The 20,448-nt window shown below is 36.2% G+C and overlaps 4 protein-coding genes across 11 annotated transcripts in view; 2 read left to right on the forward strand and 2 right to left on the reverse strand.

Annotated features, from left to right (window-relative positions):
- Positions 1-1,167, forward strand: part of LOC106122541 (probable ATP-dependent RNA helicase YTHDC2) — a 6,844-nt gene extending 5,677 nt beyond the window's left edge. The window contains exons 11-13 of the mRNA XM_013318565.1: positions 124-609; positions 687-811; positions 880-1,167. Of these exons, the coding sequence (XP_013174019.1) occupies positions 124-609; positions 687-811; positions 880-1,042 (774 nt within the window). The 3' untranslated portion in view covers positions 1,043-1,167. The remainder of the gene's footprint in view (positions 1-123; positions 610-686; positions 812-879) is intronic.
- Positions 1,168-3,188: 2,021 nt separating this feature from the next.
- Xpd (general transcription and DNA repair factor IIH helicase subunit XPD) lies at positions 3,189-12,812 on the reverse strand. 5 transcript variants are annotated; one of them, XM_013318697.1, is made up of 19 exons: positions 12,509-12,561; positions 12,233-12,332; positions 12,060-12,157; positions 11,832-11,988; positions 11,424-11,526; positions 10,882-11,012; positions 10,281-10,501; positions 9,624-9,757; positions 8,868-8,984; positions 8,190-8,430; positions 7,512-7,579; positions 7,080-7,183; positions 6,309-6,407; positions 5,855-5,942; positions 5,350-5,441; positions 4,906-5,082; positions 4,164-4,234; positions 3,852-3,990; positions 3,189-3,393 (listed from the first exon to the last, which is right to left on the reverse strand). In XM_013318697.1, exons 1-19 carry the CDS (start codon positions 12,511-12,513, stop codon positions 3,256-3,258), a joined length of 2,283 nt encoding a protein of 760 aa, XP_013174151.1. In that variant the 5' UTR covers positions 12,514-12,561; the 3' UTR covers positions 3,189-3,255. The 5 variants fall into 5 exon arrangements, with proteins under 5 accessions (XP_013174151.1, XP_013174150.1, XP_013174153.1 ...); XM_013318696.1 differs by having other exon boundaries at positions 12,401-12,557; XM_013318699.1 differs by lacking the exon at positions 12,509-12,561 and adding an exon at positions 12,794-12,812 and having other exon boundaries at positions 3,190-3,393.
- A 159-nt stretch (positions 12,813-12,971) lies between these two features.
- On the forward strand, positions 12,972-15,322 carry Daao2 (D-amino acid oxidase 2). Its single transcript, XM_013318560.1, has 8 exons — positions 12,972-13,122; positions 13,327-13,430; positions 13,540-13,743; positions 14,112-14,337; positions 14,540-14,604; positions 14,691-14,808; positions 14,963-15,071; positions 15,186-15,322. Exons 1-8 carry the CDS (start codon positions 13,039-13,041, stop codon positions 15,290-15,292), a joined length of 1,017 nt encoding a protein of 338 aa, XP_013174014.1. The 5' UTR covers positions 12,972-13,038; the 3' UTR covers positions 15,293-15,322.
- Positions 15,323-17,288: 1,966 nt separating this feature from the next.
- LOC106122540 (omega-amidase NIT2) lies at positions 17,289-20,217 on the reverse strand. Of its 4 annotated transcripts, none has more exons than XM_013318563.1 (6): positions 20,126-20,217; positions 19,211-19,357; positions 18,561-18,745; positions 18,096-18,264; positions 17,644-17,877; positions 17,289-17,494 (listed from the first exon to the last, which is right to left on the reverse strand). In XM_013318563.1, exons 1-6 carry the CDS (start codon positions 20,136-20,138, stop codon positions 17,403-17,405), a joined length of 840 nt encoding a protein of 279 aa, XP_013174017.1. In that variant the 5' UTR covers positions 20,139-20,217; the 3' UTR covers positions 17,289-17,402. The 4 variants fall into 4 exon arrangements, with proteins under 4 accessions (XP_013174017.1, XP_013174016.1, XP_013174015.1 ...); XM_013318562.1 differs by lacking the exon at positions 20,126-20,217 and adding an exon at positions 20,025-20,119; XM_013318561.1 differs by lacking the exon at positions 20,126-20,217 and adding an exon at positions 20,001-20,119.
- Between the last annotated feature and the right edge of the window lie 231 nt (positions 20,218-20,448).

Raw genomic sequence — 20,448 nt, forward strand, 5'->3', positions numbered from 1 at the left:
CTGCTGCGCCAGAAGCTGTGCGCGCTCGTGGTGCGCCGTATGTCCAACCCCTCCAAGCCAATGACGCCGCTCGACGAGCAGATCCTGAGCACGGTGGTGCACGTGCTCGGCGCAGAGGAGAAGAACGTCGGCCTCAGCCAGCCTAGCGGCATCGGCCAGCGCCCGCGACCTCTCACCGTCGACTCGCCCAGCTGGCGGCTGCGCGTCGACGGAGAAGAGTACCGGCACGACGCCGGCAAGTACTACCCGCAGTACGGCCAGGCGGACTACACCAACAACTACTACCAGGGTCAGAACTCGTACGGATACCGCAACGGACAGCGCAGCGGCGGCGGGCCGGGGGGCGGAGGCGCGGCGTGGCGGGGCGAGGGCGCGCAGGGTTTCTCCCCGCAGCCGCACGCCTCGCCCCACACGGCGCCGCGCAGCCCCATGTCGCCGCAAGGCAAGGCGCTGCTCGCCAACATCGAGAAGTACGCGGAGGGCGCCGAGGCTAACACGCGCTACTTCGTGGTCAAAGCGGACGACGTACACTGCGTCGAGGTGGCGCAGACCACCGGCACCTTCAACTTCTCCCCCAACACCGCCAAGAAGTTGCAGAAAGCTCGACAAGTGAGACCGAAATATTTTTTTTAATTTATACATTACAGGCCACATTTACACATGCCATCAAATGTTTGCTTCTTCAGGAGGGCTCTCGCGTGGTGGTGTTCTTCTCGTGCGCGAACGCGAGTAAGTTCGTGGGTTGCGCGGCGCTCACCGACTCGGCGCTCGACTGGATCTGTACCAACCAGGTGTCCTTCCACATGGTCAGGTATGTAAACTAACAGCTTAATACGATTTCATTTATAATATCCTCAGTAATAAATGAATTTATTGTAGGCACATATCGAACTCGCTGGCGGGCAACGCGCGCGTGGTGGGTGCGCGGGACGGGTGCGAGGTGTGCGCGGGGGCGGGGCGGGCGCTGGTGGGGGCGCTACAGCAGTCGCGCCGCGCCCGCGCCCCGCCCCGTCCCATACAGAAGCACGCCCCCGACCACTGACACACGAGTCGCCGCAAGCCGCACAAGAACCACTCGCCCACACACAAGACCCACTAGTGACTTGTGTGTGATATTGTGAACTAATACAGGAATGCAGTGATATTATAACTAAAAGTGAAAAAAAACTTACTAGTGTTGTGTTTGTGAATGAATTAACAATGTGAAGAATTATTCTATCGGTTATTAAAAGCTTGAAATGTACCTTAACTTTTGGCAGCTGTTTACGAAGCAACAACAAAATGTAATATTCATATAAATATATTTTATGTTTAATATGAGTGTTTTTCCAGTGAGAATTACAGGATGTGTATCTACATGTGTTGATTATTTAAAAATTAAATATTTTAAAAGTGAAATAAGTTATTAAATAAATATTGGTTTTAAATTATCATCAAACCGATAGCTCTTAAATAGACTATTGAAAGAAATATTAATACTAATTTCTATGTAAATTTGAGAGTAATATTAGAAAGAAAAACTGTAAATTTTGGGTGTAAAATTTGTGTTTTAAACTAAAGATAGTTTACATAAGAGACATAGAAATATGTAAAAATTCTAAACAAAAATGTTTATATATGACCTTTTTTGGTGTATATTGCTTCTAGTTCTCTATATATCTTAACATCTCATATAAAAAAAAACTGAGCATGTTATTTTTGTGAAAAAAGCAGAATAGGAACCCTTTTGTATATATACATATATTTAAATAAACTGTGCCTTTGGTGTTTTTTCGCGGTTTGCCATTCTTAGACATTATTTAATTACAATCCTTTGGCGCGAAGGATGTGCTTTCATTACAAAGTCAAGTGTCAGAATGAATAGTGTGGGGACATAAAAATTGACATTTTAGTAAGGCTAGTGTTGAGTCAATACACGGGCTCATTTCCAGATTTTCTTCATAATACTATATTTATATATGTTATGTTGCTGTTTTCTCTACTAATGAAAAAAACTAATATCTTTAATTCTTTCTTACTTGAATTATTTGCTTAGTATTAAATTCTATCCTGCCAGGTTTATTTTAAAAAAATATGCATTTAAATAATTTTTTAGCCTTTTCTCACTTGAATGAACCAAAGCCAAATGTCGAATGTTGCCAGTTCTATATGTTAAACATGTCTTTTTTATAGTTAAAGCCTATAATTTTATTATAGATAAGCCTCGGTTTGAGCAAACTTAATATAACTTCAAAAGTGATAGCTTAATACATTTTTTTTGTGTGCAATCTGCCATAAAAAGTTTATGAGTGAACGCGATTTTTTTCTGACTACATAAGTTATGTAACTAGATAAGTAAATAATGTAAGCAACATTTATAAATGTCTAAATTATATAAATATATATGTTACTTAATTTACTGATATTTAACTGTTGTCTGTAAATAAGAATTTGAAAATAACCTCAAAAATTTATCACTGAGATACAATGAGTGAATATTACTTCTTTAGAGATGTTTGGTTTAATGTACAAAAGTTAGACACGACCTAACAACTTGTCTACTAATGTGAATTTTATTTCATACATAAATGTATGTATTTTTAGACATTATTAGTTAATCCTTTAGCGCGAATGACGTGCTTTCATTACAAAGTCAAGTGTCAGAATGATTAGTGAGGGGACATAAACGTCGACATTTTAGTAAGGCTAGTGTTGCGACAGTACACCGGCAGTGTCGGATTTTCTTTATAACAGTGTATGAAATAAATTATATTTATAACATTCTAAACTTAGTAGTCATTTTTGTGGAGTAAGCAAAAAGTTTTATTGAGTTTTGTAACCATGTGAGTTTTTATGACAAAAATAGATACTCAGTTGATAATCTTCTTTTCATAGCGTCCATAAAACCGCACTTACCGTGGGTTTCTGAGACCAAAATCTGTATTGTCAAAAATGATAGGACATGATATGTTTTATACAGAGAAATTGATTTCAGAAACCAACGGTAATTAGTATAGACTTAAGAGAAATATTTTTAAGTTTAATTTTTTTGTGCATTTCTTTGGTTGTTACTCATATGTTGAGTCTGAGTTTTAACTTTTTCATGAGTATTTTTTTTCAAATGTGGACTAAGAAAAGGTGTATTTAATAAAATATTGAAGTTTAAATGTTTTTTTATTTTTTTTTATTAAAAAAATCATCTTATTAATATTTTAATGTAAAAATAATACAGTGTTCAACACTTCCGTGATTTTTGTACTCTGCTTATTCTTCTGCTTACTTCTGTATGACCTGCTTCTCTATCTTGTCCTGCTGCTCCTGTGACTGCAGCTGCTGCAGCGTCAGCAGGGAGACGCCGAGCTGGTCCTCGCGAGTGAACGGTTGCGCCATCTGGCGAAGCCATCGCTTGCAGATCTACAGACATATTTGTTTATATAATGTGTACATTTTATTAAATACTAGCTATCGCCCGCAACATCGTCCGCGTGGGCCGTTCTAGAGATACCTTTTAACATTCATCCAAACATCTAAACATTCTCATTTATAATATTAGTAATTGGAAATAAATATGCGACAGTGTTTAGCAATTACTGAGTTTTATTATGTTATATTTACTATAGCATTCAAATTAAATTGAATTCAAATGGTGAACTACATTGAAATGACAACTAAATCATCAGTCTAACCGTGAGTTTCTAAGCTCAAAATATCTGTATAAAACATATCCCTGTCTTTTATATTTGACAAAACAGAGATCAAAATTACGGTTACTCAAAGAACTAGAAAACATAGTAATACGAATTAGAATAGTCAAAGTTTATTGGAGTGTGAGACAGTAGGAGTTGATTAGTAGAGAGTGAGATAGAGTTAACCTGCACAGCCTCCTCAGTGCTGAGGTTGCAGAGTGAGTCGCGCAGATGTTCCTGTATCCAGCGCGGCAGTTTGCTGCGCTTGTCCGCGCGGCTGAAGCGCTTGTCAGCAAATATCATTATACCGTAGTCAGTTTTGCCTCTAAAAATACAAACATATTTTAAATTAGTTGCGCACCTAATAATTTTCTTTAAAAGATATTAAGCTATCAAATATATTAAGCAATATGTTGATATCCAAGTCGTTAGTGACGCAGTATTTTTTTTAATGTGGTTTCTGAGGCTTACTTTGGGTGTTTAGTGTACAACACGTACCTGAGAGCTCGGCCGACACACTGCGCCGCGTGACGCATCGCGTCAAATGTTAAAAAGTCATTCTCGCGAATCTGAAATTATAATAAAACATTCTGCATTTCACGATTATTTCTTTTTTCAGTTACATCTTATGAGATTTTTTTCGTATTCAAAATCCGACTCGAAGGACCATAGCACATGGTTTTTTTTATATCATAAGGTGGCAAACGAGCGAGCGGCCATCTGAAATCGCTGAAATAGCGAAGTGACCGTTGCCCATAGATATACGCAATTGCACATGCGTTGCCTACCTTTCATCGACGGAAGAGAGGATGCACAGAAAGAAAATATTTTCCCTTCCCATGCATCCTCTCATCCAGTAAGTCCCCTTCCACTTCCCATCCTTATAAGAAAAAGGGTGAGAAGGGAAAAAAGACTAAATTAGGCCTTCGGGACGCACACTCATCAGACTGTACGCATGTCTTCTGTATGGTCGTTGTATATCACCGAGCGAGCCGGGACTATTCGTGCGGAGATGTTAAAGCGAGCTCTAACACTGTTAAAGTGGTCACTGGTCCTTCGAGTCGGATTTTGATTTATTATGGAATTGTACAGTTTAGTGCCACGAATTCTTATTTAAATTTGAATAAAAAATAGTATTATCTTGGTGTTTAGTATAATTTATAATTTAATATTATTATATAATTTATAAGAACAAAGTACATTTCCACTGTGGCTTTTACTCAGAGGAAGAAAGGGGTACCTGGAACTGATCTCGAAGGTAATCGAGACGTGCTTTGAGGATGCGGCTCTGCGTGAAGACGTATGGTATACCGAACATGAGGACAGCGCGACCGAGGTGATGGTCGAAGTCCACACCTTCGGACACCTTGCCTCGCGCCACTGACAGCAGCACCGCGCCACGTCCACTCTCACACGCCTGGAAAGCGTCAATTTTTTTTATATTATTAGAAGGGAAACGAGTAAGAGGCTACCTCAATTCGCCTTAATAGCGAAAGACTTCGACAAAAAGAATTTATTTTCCCTTCCTAGTCCGATTCTCTATTAAATCCGTGTGTTGTAAAGTCGTGGTATTACAGCGAGAATGTTAAATATTGTTGTTGGCTCTACCACTGTAAAATACGTGTTGTCTCTTTCGCACATGCAGTATCTCACGAGTGTGTGAGCAGGACGGCACTATATTTACCTTGATATAGTTGATGAGCGCAAAGCTGGTCTCCGCGGAGTCCTGTGTCTCTATGAACAGCAGCTTGTGTCGCTGCAGACTTGCCACTACGCCTACGAGTACACATTTTTTTTTTAATTTTATAACTATTTTAAATATGCCTTAATCGTATGTTACTTAAAGATATCGTAGCTTTTAAATTTAAAAGAATTTTTTAAATCATTTTCATATTATTTTGTAGATTTACTTTAACGAAAAGATAATTTCTACTTTTCAAAATAATTAAACAAAGACAATTAAACCAACATTTGGTACACATCTTTTCAAATATGTTGATGGTTCAAGGTCGTCTTCACGCTGTACTTCCCCCACAAGCCTGTACCTTAACATAAATTAATAAAGAAAAGAAAAACAATAAAGTTTTATTTGGTATTAAAATCTAACATTCCTCCTACACCTAACATTTACTGTAGCAACTCGTGCGATGTTCCGAGCCGGTGATATATTTGAAATGATTTATATATACCTTGATCATACCAGGCACCGACGACACTCTCCAGGTACAAGTAGGAGGTGAAGAAACACACCACGCCGTCAGGCACACACGCCGATATCTGCAATCAATTTCAATCTTATTGCTTTACTATTACGCTCGTAACCTAGAGGGGTAGACAGAGATTACAGAGTTCAATTTAGTGCTTAAATACCTTGTTTCCTAATTGTAAAATAATACAAGTAGTTGAAGTTGCATTTCAAATTAGAACTGAAAATGTGTGTTCATCTTACTAATATTATAAATGTGAATGTTTGGATGTATGGATGTTAGAAGATATCTCTGGAACGGCTGCATGAATCTCGCTGAAATTTGGCATACATATAGAACATAGTCTGAAAGAACATATAAGTTACTAATAAACTTTTTTTTAATTCAGCGCAGTCGGAATCGCGTGCAACAGCTAGTAGATAAGTAAGATGTAAACCTCAACGAGGAGCTGGCCATAGTTCCTGATGACGGCGACATCCTCTCGCGACTCGTACTTAGAAGAAATGGCCACCTGGTCACTGCCCTTTGATACTATCTGAAATTTCATCATCATCAGCTCACTATACGTCCCCACTGAGCTCGGAGCCTACCCTAAGTTAAGGGTGAGTAGGCCATAGTCAACCACGCTGGCCAAGTGCGGGTTGGTTGACTTCACACATATCTTTGAATTTCTTCACAGATATGTGCAGCATCACGATGTTTTCCTTCACCGTAAGAAAACGTATTGGTACATGGCGGGATTCGAACCCAGGAGCTGCAGATTGCAAGTCAAGTGCTTGACCACTGAGCCAACGACGCTCCTCTGAAATTTACTAATTTATTAACTACATATCATTAACTCATATATTTGTTTTTATAATATGTCTAATTTTACTAAGAAATTAATTATTTTTACTATTTCTTTGTATATTTTTGGTTATTTCAGTATCTTGTAGCAATAAATTAGTAATTCCGATTAGGAATTTAAGTAAAGTTTCTTTCTATTTTAACTTTTTAATCCATTTTTTTTTATTTAAAATAATACGTTGATTTAATGACGTCATAACAATGTTATTTGTAGTTATTTGAGTAAGCGTAGGTTTCTGAGCTTAAAATCTCTGTAAAACATATCGTCATCTCTGTCATTATCTTTGACAAAAAAGAGATAACAATATGTTTTAAATCGAGGGTTCTTGGTTTCAGAAATTCAGGGTTATTGTGTTCTTACCATGGGCAGGAGACAAGGTCGAGCTAATGTCATAGTAAAAGAGCTCATGATGACAGGATTGAAGTCCAGGATCTTGGGGTACATGTCCAGAGGTGATAATGTACCTGTAAGATAATAAACAATTTGAAGAATTTCAACTGAATTAAATAATTTTGTCTTAAAAATTTAAGATTCCAAGTTCCCTGTAGGTTTTGATTTCCTTGCAAATGTCGAAAATTTGCGTAAATTTGTGACATAAACGATTGTATCTTTTGATTGGATTGGCTTAGAAGTTTTATTTTTTTATAGCACCTAGCGACCGCCACCAATTCCAGCTTGATACCTTCACGCGTTTTAGAGAAAAAGTGTCTTAACAGACGGACGGACAACAAAGTGATCCTATAAGGGATCCGTTTTTTTCCTCTGAGGTACGGAACCCTAAAAATAACTTACCCGATGTAATAATAACAGATTGGAATCTCGCGAACACGGGCCGCATTGCTATTGACGAGTCCATACAACTGGAAAAAAAATTTAGAAATAAAACATCGACATGGATTTTTTTTGGAAATAATTATTAAGTTTATCTTCGAAAGATATGATAATTCTACCTATGGGTATCCTAAGGTATCTATGGATAAGATTAATCGGAATCCAACATGTGTATGAGTACAATGGGTTCATACATCAAAAATCTTTGACAAATCATTCTATCGTGTTTTTTTAGTCAAAATAATGTAGAAATCGATCGGCAAAAAAAAATTAAGAATTTAAATTAAAAAAAAAGGAAAAAATACGTAAAAAGGTATGATACTTTTTACGTATTTTTTTACGTATTTACTTTTATAAGAACAGCTTCGTTGGCTCAAGGGTTAAGCACTTGACTTGCAATCTGCAGGTCCTGGGTTCGAATCCCGCCATCTACCAATGTATTTTTCGATTTCCGATTTACATATGTACATTTATCCTATGTTCTTACGGTGAAGGAAAACATCGTGATGCTGCACATATCTGAGAAGAAATTTCAAAGACATGTGTGAAGTCAACTCGCACTTTAGCTTTGAGTATGACCTAGTCACCCCTAACTTAGGGTAGGCTTCAAGCCCTTCAGTTTAATTGCAGTATACTTACGAGAAATACATTATAGGGTTGGAGACAGTCGGAGTCTTATCATCAAAGGGTTCGATGATGATGACGAAGCCCTTGGTGTATGTGGCTACAAGTGTGGCGAGGTGTGTCACCAGGGTGAGTGCAGCAAACCCCGAGGGGTCGGGTATCTGCAGCGCGCGCAGCAAGGACGACAGACGAGATGCACAGAAACGTAACGGCTTACGATCTATGCATACCCGTGATGCTAGATCTTTCAGGAAACCTAATAATTTATATTAATATATCACTAATCTTACTAATATAAATAAAGTTTGGATGTATGGATGTTTGTTTGAAGGTATCTCCAGAACAGCTGCATGGATCTCTATGAAATTTGACATAGATGTAGAACACATAGGCAATTTTATTAAATACCGCGCGAAAAATATCGCGGGCGATAACTAGTTAAAATTACATTTGTTTACCGTTTTATGGTCCTTCGAGTCGGACATTTGTCATACATTTACATATCCATTATGTACAAAAAGTGATTAACCACAGGTTTCCGAGACTAAAATAATTGTTTAAAAGATATTGTTATTACTATTTCATCAACGATAATGACTGGGATGACGTTATTCACAGATTTTATTATAGTCTCAGAAACCAACAATTAAATGTTTACTTTGATTGTATCAGTTAAAAATGTATGAAACATACCTGCAGGTGACTCCTGCACCACATGCTGTATGCGGAGCCGTGTCTTGATATATTCTATGAAGCGCTTCAGGAAACCAAGGAAGTGCTCCGCGTTCCTGATATTGCCTGGCACCACCTCTGATCAAATAAAAAAAATATGTCAAAAACACAGGACTTAAAGAAAACAGCAGCCTAAATTCTTAATAATTCGACTAATTTCGCCGAAGTGGCGAAGCAACTGAGGCCCATAGGCATCAGCAATTGCATATACGTTGCCTTTAAATCGACAGAGGAAGGAACGAATAGAAAGAGCAAATTTCCCCTTTCTATGCAACCTTCACAACTCAACTTCCCCTTCCCATCCTTTCTTAAGAAAAGTGTGGTAAGGAAAAGAGTAAAATGAGTCCTCCGGCACACGAAGTCATCAGACTGCAGTTCTGAGCTCGTTGTATTGCAGCGGAGAGACATTCATTTACCAAATTCTGTTATCATCTCTACAACTGTTGTATATGTAGAGGATTGCGGCAACATGCAGCGTCCTGCTCTCACATAGGTACACAAGTGAGACGGAAACATAGCATACCGTTGAGCACTTCATCAGGCAGTATTGGGTTGGTTGCGGCAACATGCAGCGTCCTGCTCTCTCATAGGTACACAAGTGAGACGGAAACATAGCATACCGTTGAGCACTTCATCAGGCAGTATTGGGGTGGTTGCGGCAACATGCAGCGTCCTGCTCTCACATAGGTACACAAGTGAGACGGAAACATAGCATACCGTTGAGCACTTCATCAGGCAGTATCGGGTTGCCGAGTATGGTGTCGGTGTCGCGCGCCACCGCCGCCTCCCGCAGCCCCTCCACCAGCTGCTCGTACTCCGCCGTCAGACGCGCCGCGTCCTGCTCTCTCATTCTACAAAAATCGAGACAGACATTTTTTTTTCATAAAAATTTACACTTTCATTTAAACCATGCCTCGCAAAACTGCTTACGTAATTTGACTGCAGTTAACTCTCTTTATATAAACATAGATTATAAATGATGAAATTATCATCGTTTGTTAGAAATTATCTCCGGAATGGCTCAATAGATTTAGAAGAAATTTGTCATACATAGAACACAGTCTGGAGGAACACATAGACTAATTAGGTATTTCCTTAATCGCGGACGGAGTCACGTGATAGTATGCAACACAAACTACAGAGTCTGTGCTATGTTGAAGAGGGGTGGAGCTAAACATAAGTCCCTCCCCTCAAAATCATATGAATTCTTTGGTCAATATATTTTTGAAGTTTGTAATTATGGTACTAAACATAAAGACAGATGTACACTGTTTATTTACAATGTTAAAATTTAAAAGACAATAATTATTATGAATGTACTTTATTTAATACCTTAAATAAAAAAATCTAGAATTTGAATTATATAGTACTTACTGTGCAACAGTCTTCTCGAGCTGCTGTAGTGCAGCCGTGCTCTTATCTATAGTGCGTCTCGTTATCCTAACACTGAGCGAGTCTACGCATACATTATCAATGTTGTGAGCTTCATCAAAAACAACAACGGCTTCTTTATGTAATTCTTTTGATACAACTTCCGCTATTTTTGGATCTAACAGATAGTGGTAGGAATAGACAACTATCTCTGCATGGATTATCTGTGGAGGAACAATATGACAGATGTCATCTGACATTAAATCATTAATGGCACAGAGTATAAAAAGCTAACTTAATCTGTGGGTTATGATATTTTTTTTATTTTTAATAAATTAAATTGGAATATACATCTTTTTTATTTTAAAAAAAGAAAGCTATAAGTTTATCTAATGTACTTTATCAAAAATTACGCAAAATTTTACAAATATGAATGCGAATATTCGGTTGCATGGATGTTTGTTAGAAGCTATGCTAATGTTCAACCGAACTTGCTGAAATTTGTCATAGATGTAGAACATAGTGTGAAAGAACACATAGGCTGTTAAGTATTTTATATTCAGAGTCGGGAGATACCTAGTAAACCAATAATTTGTAAACTCACAGCAAACCTAGACAAGAAGTATGGACACCAGTTTCTATCAGCTCCGTACTGCTTCAAATCATCTATTGTGTATACCCCATAAGGCAACATTGATTCCTTGCCTTCTCTATTGAAGCCCTCGTAGAACTGACCTGAGAATTATTGACATTATGGTCTGAGAATGGTAACACCTTACAACAGGGATGTCAATCCTATGGCACATTTTACTAATATTATAAATGTGAATGTTTGGATGGATGGATGGATGTTTATATAGATATTTGGTATAGATGCAGTGTTTTTTGATTTTCGATTTACATATATACATTTATCCAACTTTCGTATGGTGAAGGATAACATTGTGATGCAACCTGCACATGTCTGCAACAAATGCAAGACATGTGAGAAGTCAACCCGCACTGGGCCAGTATGGTTGACTATGTAGTCAGTCACTACTATCTGAGGGTAGGGTGAGCCCCTCTGTGGGGATCCATAGTGAGCTGATGATGATGATGATTTTAGTTAAGTTTACAGAAAATTTGCTATCTCATGTGATGACTTACATATAGGTACAGAGTTGTCACCTTCATGTCTTTCCCGAATGTAGCTTGCAGTGAGGGAGTGACATTTACCATCAACTAACTTGCCCTCTCTTTCTCTTGACACCTGTAAATGTATACTTAAGTAAATATTACGCAAAAAACAAAACAGATAGTAAATAATTAAAAAGAACAATCTAGAAATAGTTGCATGTTACTATTTGTGTATTAACCTTCTAAAAAGTTAAATAATCTGAAATTTTCAGAACCTTTTGACACAGTTCTAAATAAATTACAGATAAAAATGTGGTGACATCAAAATTATTTAATTTTTATTGTTCATTATTTGACAATCTTTCTTTTAATCTATCCATATAGTTCTTATCTCTTATAGTTCACACTAATGTAGATGAAGATGGCTTGTGAACTCACATCTGGATGTATACATAAGTTCTTCCTGGAACTGAGAACTACTCCGGTAAGGTTGGGTTTCTCTCCTTGACTTTTTTCATAATATTTTATAAGATTCTTTAGCTCTTCCAATACTTTCTCTATTTCTGGCACAGTACGGGAGCAATATATCAACTTTCTGAAATCATATTATAATATTTTTAAATTGTTCCAAATGTTTGCAAAGAATTTGTAAACAAGGAATTTCACCTGACATGGTGCGGATTTTGTATCATGTATGCAACAATCAATGATAATAAAGATATAGTTTTGCCTGTCCCTGACGGCATCTCAAGTAGTCCATGGCCCTGTAATGTTTCATTAAAAATTTAACAATTACGTATGTTCCATGTATGGTAAAATTATCGTTTCTAAAATTATACCTTTGCATCAAGAGCTCGTTTCAATTCAAGCATGTATGCATACTGTTCTGGGTATATGTAATCGTAAGGGAAATACACTAATAATCCATCTACGGTGAGCCTAAAACAATAAAATTTTGGTTATTATCGAACCAAAGAATGGTCATAAAAGAAAGATGGACTACTGACTTCATTTTATATACAGTTATTTATCGATAAGATGATTAGAGTTTAAAAATTAAAGAAATAACTTCTAAATAAACTAAATAAATTCTAATTCATAAAGTAGTTTCAAACCGCATTATTTGCAATGTTTTGATGTTTGGTTTGGGTTTAGGTTTTTGACACTGACTTTGACTTTTCGGCTACTTGATATTTGACATTTAACGATCAGTTTTAAAATTTATCTTACAGCTACAAGAGACACATATATAAAAACAGTTTTATGTAATAGAAAACTATAAAAAAATATTCGATAATTCTTAATTTACTATTTGGTAGTAAATAGGATAAATCCTAATAGAAACCTATCTCATTGTTTACTACCAAATACTTCCAAATACTTCGTTACCACTGACTAACCCGCAATTTAATGTACCATGATAGCCTATTCTAAAATAAACACTATTAATCGTAATGTAATTTGAAGTTCATCAGCAAGATAATTAAACATAACAACATTAAAGATATTAGCTTAGACAAATATGTACAGAAGACCTTTAATTAATTGTTTACTGGACCTATGAACTTTTGATAACGGTTCATTGTAATTGCACCAATACATCATTCAATCACCATATAAGTTTGGAGTGAGATAGATGTAAAAAATGGTTAAAATTGCAATCATCGGTGCGGGAATCAATGGTTTGACATGCGCTTTAAAAATTAAGGAGAAATATTCCGACTTTGATGTGAGTAAATTTCACACTGTTTCTTTTTATAAAAAGGTACACTTGATCTGACCATTCGTCTTACCTAGTTTACTGTACCATGCTTTAAAAACGTTCAAACTGGAATTCAAACTCCCATTGACATATTTTAAGTTAGATTTTTAACCACTAAGGTATATCTTTCGATATGATAAGCATATCATAGTATGTTTCATATTTTTTCAGGTGACGATATTTTCGGAGGAGTTTACACCAAACACAACAGGCGATGGATCCGGGGGACTGTGGTATCCTTACCTCTGTGGTAATACATCACAGGAAAAACTTACGTACGTAAAACTTTTTCAATATCTTATTTGTAGAGATCGATTTGTCTTAAAGAGAACTTATTACTAATTTGTTTAAAATTACCAAAGGAATTACAATTTTCTGAAACAGGAAATGGGGCATCGAGACATACCAATTCCTGCATGATCTGTGGTACACCGGTGGCTATCACATATCCCTGATCCCGATTTACGAGCTGTACAGAGACAAGCGAGATGTGCTGCGCCCGCGCTGGGCTGACCTGGTCTTCGGGTACAGGGAGCTCGACATGAGACAACTAGACCATCTCAGTCGTATGCACTCTATTAACTATGCGTGAGTATTCAACAAATCTAAGCAGTATGGAATGATTTGGTAGCCGAATTACGAGAAAAATTAAGCGTCCGTGGGTAATCTCGTCCTGGGTTCGAATCCCACCGTGCCTATGTGCACATATCTATAAACAAATTCAAGTATATGTGTGAAATCCGCACTGTTCTACCGTGGTTTACTATGGCCTAGTCACTCCTAATTTAGTAGCGAGCCTCTCAGTACGTATAGTGAGATGATCAATCCAAGATTTTGGTATTAAACTTCACTTTGATTAAGAATAATAAGTGAGGTTGCGTTTCAACAAAATAATAAAGCGCACTTTCACCAGCGTAATTCTACGATGTTATGTTTACTAAGCAATTCTTTCACAGAGCTGGTCGTAGTTTTACAACATTCGTGATCCAAGCGCCGAAACTATTGGAGTATCTATACAAGAGGTATAAGGCTGCTAATGGGAAGGTGGTGAAAGCGAAATTGTCTTCTTTGTCAGACCCTTTGCTGATGGCTTACCACGTCGTGGTGAACTGCACAGGTGTAGGAGCGAAACAGCTTGTACCTGACGATAGAGTGTTTCCTATACGTGGACAAATCGCAAAGGTAATTCGTCATTTATTTTGAATAAGGAACAAGTAGCTTAATAATTCATAGACAAGCTTCTGTCTGATATTTTTTTTTAAAACATAGATTTCTCCTTACAACACTATTTGTTTGTAAGGAGTTTAATTTATTGCAAAAGAACGTGAAAATTAAAATTATTATCCCCCGCAAAGGATACTATTTCTTTGTTTTTTTTTTTCAGGTAAAAGCTCCGTGGCTGAATTATACGATCGTTGATGAAGACAGTGGACATTACGTCATTCCAAAGTAAGTTTTAAAAAGTTGTCAGGCTTAATTGAATCTTATTGTTTAAGAGTTAAGGTTTTAAATTGTTAATATTTGCCCCGTTGTAGCGATGCTCTATGCGTGTTGGGAGGAACTCATCAAGAGCACGACTATAGGAGAGAACTGGACGATGAAAATAAAGATTTTATTGTAAACGGCTGTAAACAAATGATACCTGGACTGAAGGTAATTTAAGGCATATTAAAAATGAACACATTAACTGTACTACACTTTAAATAAGAATATACATTTAGTTTTCTTTTGTGCGTAACGTTGTGTGATAAAACCCTTTTTTCTCGCTAGGGGCGGTAGTGTCGTTTCTTTTTATTTATTCTTGCAGTACGCTGAATTAATACAGCACTGGGCGGGCTTGCGACCCGGTAGAGATGAAGTGCGACTGGAGACTGAAGAGAGAGGAGGCAAAGTATACATACACAACTACGGACATGGTATGTATGCTGTATACAACTGTTTGAAGGCCTAAAGTAAATTTAGCAAGCGCCTGTCAAATTTAAAGAGCAACTTTTTTATATAAGTGTGACAGTGCTATTTAATCCTTGCAGGCGGCAGTGGTTTGACATTATTTTGGGGCTGTGGTGACAGTGTGGTGCAACTACTGGAAGAGAGCTTGTCATCAATAAAACCATCAGATATTAAATCAAAACTTTAATATAAACAACAAATATACTTTGAATATTAATAAACTGAGACGGAAATAACCCGTATACAATAACATGGTAAGCTTTATTTATGTACAGTCAGCGTCATATAGATCGTCACAGACAAGATATGCAAATATATAGGTACATCAAAAGTAATCAATTATATCGGTACAACAAAAGTCCTCAAAATAATAGATACATTCACCCTGCTCAAAAACATCGGTACATACACAGCGTCAAATATATGAGTACATGCAAGATGCTCATAAATATCGTAGCATCCACAGCGTCATAAGTAACGAAGCAGTCAAGGTGCTCAAAAATATCGGTACATTTGACAAAATTGAACTCTATCTCTATATACTTGTGATACAATTTGGAATAAACTACTTCTGTTACATTCATTTGACACTTCGTATTAACATTATAGGTTGTCCGGAAAGTTCGTTCTGATTTTCGATATAAAGCTTACAATAGACTGTAGCTGAAGTGGATTCATTTTCGGATTTCCACCATTATCAAACGTCACAAAAATTTCTATATTGTGAATAATTTCATTTCAATGGTTGAGATAAAAACTAATTTTTAAAATTTTATCCAATAATAAAAGACGTTTTAGGTATAGAGTCGTACCAATATAATTTAAAACCATTTCCAAAAAATTAAGAGGACAGGGTTTCAATTTTCCTTATAAAGCGGCACGAACTTACTGGGCAACCCAATATTTTTTTTCTCCTGTCATAACGCTTAAATATATTATAAAAGTTTGTCACGCCGAATATGACAGATACGTATTAACTAATATCAAATTTTGCCTTGTCACAATATATACTAGTTTGGCGCAGTATTCTAGTATGTTTGCCGTAATATGTAAGTTTACCGGTTCGAATCTCAGGCTACTTTTTTTTCATTTTATCAATCACGTGGTTATTTTTTCATAACCAGTAAAAATTTGGTAATGTAAAATTTTGCTCGACAATTTTTTTTTATAATTTTCGCTGTCGGGTAGAAAGAAATTTAAATAAAGTTAACAACAATTAAGTCAGACCATCGTGGTTGAAGTGAGTGGGCGGAGCGTGGATTGTCTTTGCGGGTTTTAAGAATGGTACGCGCGGAAACTATACGTACAAGTGTTATCTACATATGTGTGCGCGCCCACGCACACTGGAATGTTTATTGCAATCGACCAAAAATTTGATGTAGTTTGGATATTGACATTTAGATTTTTTTTCTTTGTTTCTTAAATATAATCAGTATCAGTAAAAGGTAAAAGTAAAAGTGTTATTTTTACCGGTACAAGTTTAACAAACATGAGTAATAAACAAATTACATGTCAATAGCATCACTTTATCTCCTTCATTTTTGTTTGAAATAGAAAAGTACTTTAGCGTTCAAACTCATTAGTCCAAGGCAATATCAAAAAGTACCTAATAACTACGGCGATAGAGTTTAATTACATGTGCTTCGATATTAAAATTAAAAAGTTTAAATATCAAAAAAAAATAGTTGCTTGGGATTTGAACCGCCGAACTTACGTACCAACGGCGGCGAACGGTAAGGCCATGAGACCAAACTAGCATATATGATGACAAACTTAAATTTGATGTTGGTTTTATCTACGTAATATCTGTCATCCGCGTCGAACACTTTTAGTAAATTTTGAAAAATGGTTTGATGCAAAGTGTCAAATGAATGTAACAGAAGTAGTTTATTCCAAATTGTATCACAAGTATATAGAGATAGAGTTCAATTTTGTCAAATGTACCGATATTTTTGAGCACCTTGACTGCTTCGTTACTTATGACGCTGTGGATGCTACGATATTTATGAGCATCTTGCATGTACTCATATATTTGACGCTGTGTATGTACCGATGTTTTTGAGCAGGGTGAATGTATCTATTATTTTGAGGACTTTTGTTGTACCGATATAATTGAATACTGTTGGTGTACCTATATATTTGCATATCTTGTCTGTGACGATCTATATGACGCTGACTGTATTTTAGACAATTAAATATGAAATGTAAACCTTCATTATAAAATATAACAATAAATCCATTGTTCTATTTTCCATTTTTTGAAACAACTAATCTTACAACACAGATCATTCGACGATTCATTTTGATATTTGAATCGTATTGTAAATGTCTGTTCTTCTTTGACATCTTATTGGTATTTGATTTCTTACTTCTTCAATTGTAGAAAGATCTGTAATAAAAAAAATACATTAAAAATGTAGATTTTCTATATAAATTGTTAACCGACTGATAAGAGGATAAATATTATTAAAGTGTTAAATGCCATAAAGATAATAAAGCTTGGTAATAGAAACTAGTTAAAAACATTGTTTATATTACCTATGTCGGCAAACAGTGTCCCTGCTTTCTCATCTAACTTAGCAACGGGGCTTCCCCATGGATCTATTAGTGTAGAATATCCCCACGCAACGTAGCCGGCGCTAGTGTCGCGGGCAGGGCTCACTAGCGCCACCCAAAGCTGAAGGTCGGTGGCGCGCGCCCGCCCCAATAACTCCCAGTGCTTCGGACCGGTAGTCATGTTGAACGCACCCGGGTATACAAGCAACGAACAACCTAAAAGATAACAAATAATTTTAACTTGCATTTTCAAACGAAGAATTAAAATAATCTATCATAGAGTATTTAAATTGTCACAGAGTAATCAGGCAAGTTGTCATAGAGTCAAATTGTCACAGAGTAATCAAGCGAGTTATCACAGTGTATACAAATAAGTTGTCATAGAGTATTCAATTAGATTGTCATAGAGTACTGTTGTTTTTTTTACAACTAACCTTGGTCAGCCATAAGGCGCGCCATCTCCGGGAACCTAAGATCGTAGCAAATACCCAGTCCGATCTTGACGCCCTGGAATTCGAATGTCGTGATCTGATCTCCCGCGCTCAGCACCTCCGACTCTTTGAATGTTATCTTATTTGGAATGTCTATATCGAATAGATGCACCTGAAATAATTAACACCATTTTTTTTAATTTAGTATTGATAGCAACAGATATAATGAGACAGGAAGGATTACAATCTGAATACTTATGTATTAGTCTTAAGAGGTTTTTCACATAACTGTTTGACAAATTGAAAGCGTCAATAGCCTAATGGTTAAGGATACGGATTTTCGGTCACGAGGTCGGGGGTTCGAATCCCGACTTTCGACTATTGTCGTAAACCATATCCTAGCACAAGTATACAGATTAGTTGGAATGGTAAAAGAAATAAAGAAAAAAAAATTGTTGTGTCACATACCTTCCTATGCTTAGCAAGCAGTTTTCCAGCACTGTCCCATACGGTACATGTATTATAGAGCTTGGGGCCACAGCGCTCTGGGAGTGTACCACCCACAACACACACGCCAGCCTCTGCTGCGGCTTGTGACAGGGCTCTGCATGTTGCCCCAGATGGTACTTCTTCTGCATACTCGTTGAAGTACTCTAAAATGTGGTTAATGTATTAATTAATTGAAATAGAGGTAGAAAAAGAAAAGTTTAGGTATTGTAGCCGCACCTTTTAGAAATTGGAATGGTTAGACTTGGACTATTAACATCGTAAATCTAGTCTTAATGCTAGACCATAAGTATTAAGACTAGAACAAAACATATTCCATTTTGAACATAACATCTTTAATTACAACATTTTTTCATAACTTACTGTGTTTTTATAACATTATCTTTGACGAAACAGAGATGTTTTATACAGGGATTTGGTCTCAGAAACCCACTCTAAGCGAATAAAAAAAAATGGCAGCCATTTATGGAATTTAATATTCTGCTTTTTATTGTTTAAATAAAGCAGACACCTAGTATCACCTCATTTTTTATTGCCATCATGTAAGGAGATAAGACAAGATAGTATTATTTACTTAACACTAAAAATAACTTTGTAATCATCTTACTTACGGGTACCATATGGTGAATTAAAACACTCAGGCAAGGCTATTAATTGAGCACCTTTCTCTTTGGCTTTGTGGATTTCCTTAACAGCATTTGCTATATTCTTTGTCTTGTCTGGCCCAACTGCCAATTGGACAATTGCTATTTTGAAACCTTAAACACAATAAGATATATTGCTTTTAATATTTTCATTACTACAAATGAAACTACTATAATCTAAGATTTTTTTTATTTAAAGTGAAGAAGCTGTAAATTAAGTTTTAAGGGTTGACTTTTAGATCGGAGACAAATGTATTTGTTAGTTACGAAATATTGGAGATTTACATAAATTAATATTAAGTTAGAAACTCAACAATAATAAGAATAAAATATTTAAGCATGCTCAAGAAACTACTATCTTATGATAAGTAAATAAATGTTTGTTTTACATAGCACACACAAGTATATATGAAAATATATATAAATATTATATATTACTAAAGGAACTATTTACAATACTTCATTTTAGTTGATTTTATAATTAAGTTAACATAATCTGAATTAGATGAATAAATTATATAAAATATGCAAAAAATACACAATTAACACAAGCTACTTACTCATAGTATTCAAATGTTATGGCACTGATAACTACTTTATCAAAGGTCACAGCTCAGAGCTAGTTTTGACACATTTATCGTGGCATAGTACAAGTACTCGATTAAAAGTTTCACAAGTTTATTTTTGCTATTTCCACAATATATTTACATGCATAAAACACTTGGTTAGTTCGTATAAGTCTAGGGTTAATAAATACCTACGCATAAACCAAATACCATACCCCCAAGAGCATAAACAGGTTTCTTTGCAAATCGCGGATGTACCGCGTCAGTAGTACTTTCACATAATTCGATACCATTTGAATTCATTATATTTATTTACCTTTTCTCAACATGACCAGTTAGTTGACTTATAAATATTTTTACACTCTTAAAATGGAATAATAACAAAATAACGAAGCTAACCTAATTTGTTTTTGATAGATGACAGTGACAGATTTTTATTATGACAGATGACATTGACAATTATTAATAAAACAAAGACCGTGTACATTTTCGGACAGAAATGTTAAATAATTTCAGCTCGAGCTTTTAATCCGGATTTGATTGAAGAGTATAAAGCTGTGGGTTTCCACTACCGAAACCTAAAACATAATGGCACAAAAATTTCCTCCGTAATATTACACGGTTAGATTAAAGATATAT

This window comes from Papilio xuthus, unplaced genomic scaffold, assembly GCF_000836235.2.
Source record: "Papilio xuthus unplaced genomic scaffold, Pxut_1.1 DF826923.1, whole genome shotgun sequence".
NCBI lineage: Eukaryota > Metazoa > Arthropoda > Insecta > Lepidoptera > Papilionidae > Papilio > Papilio xuthus.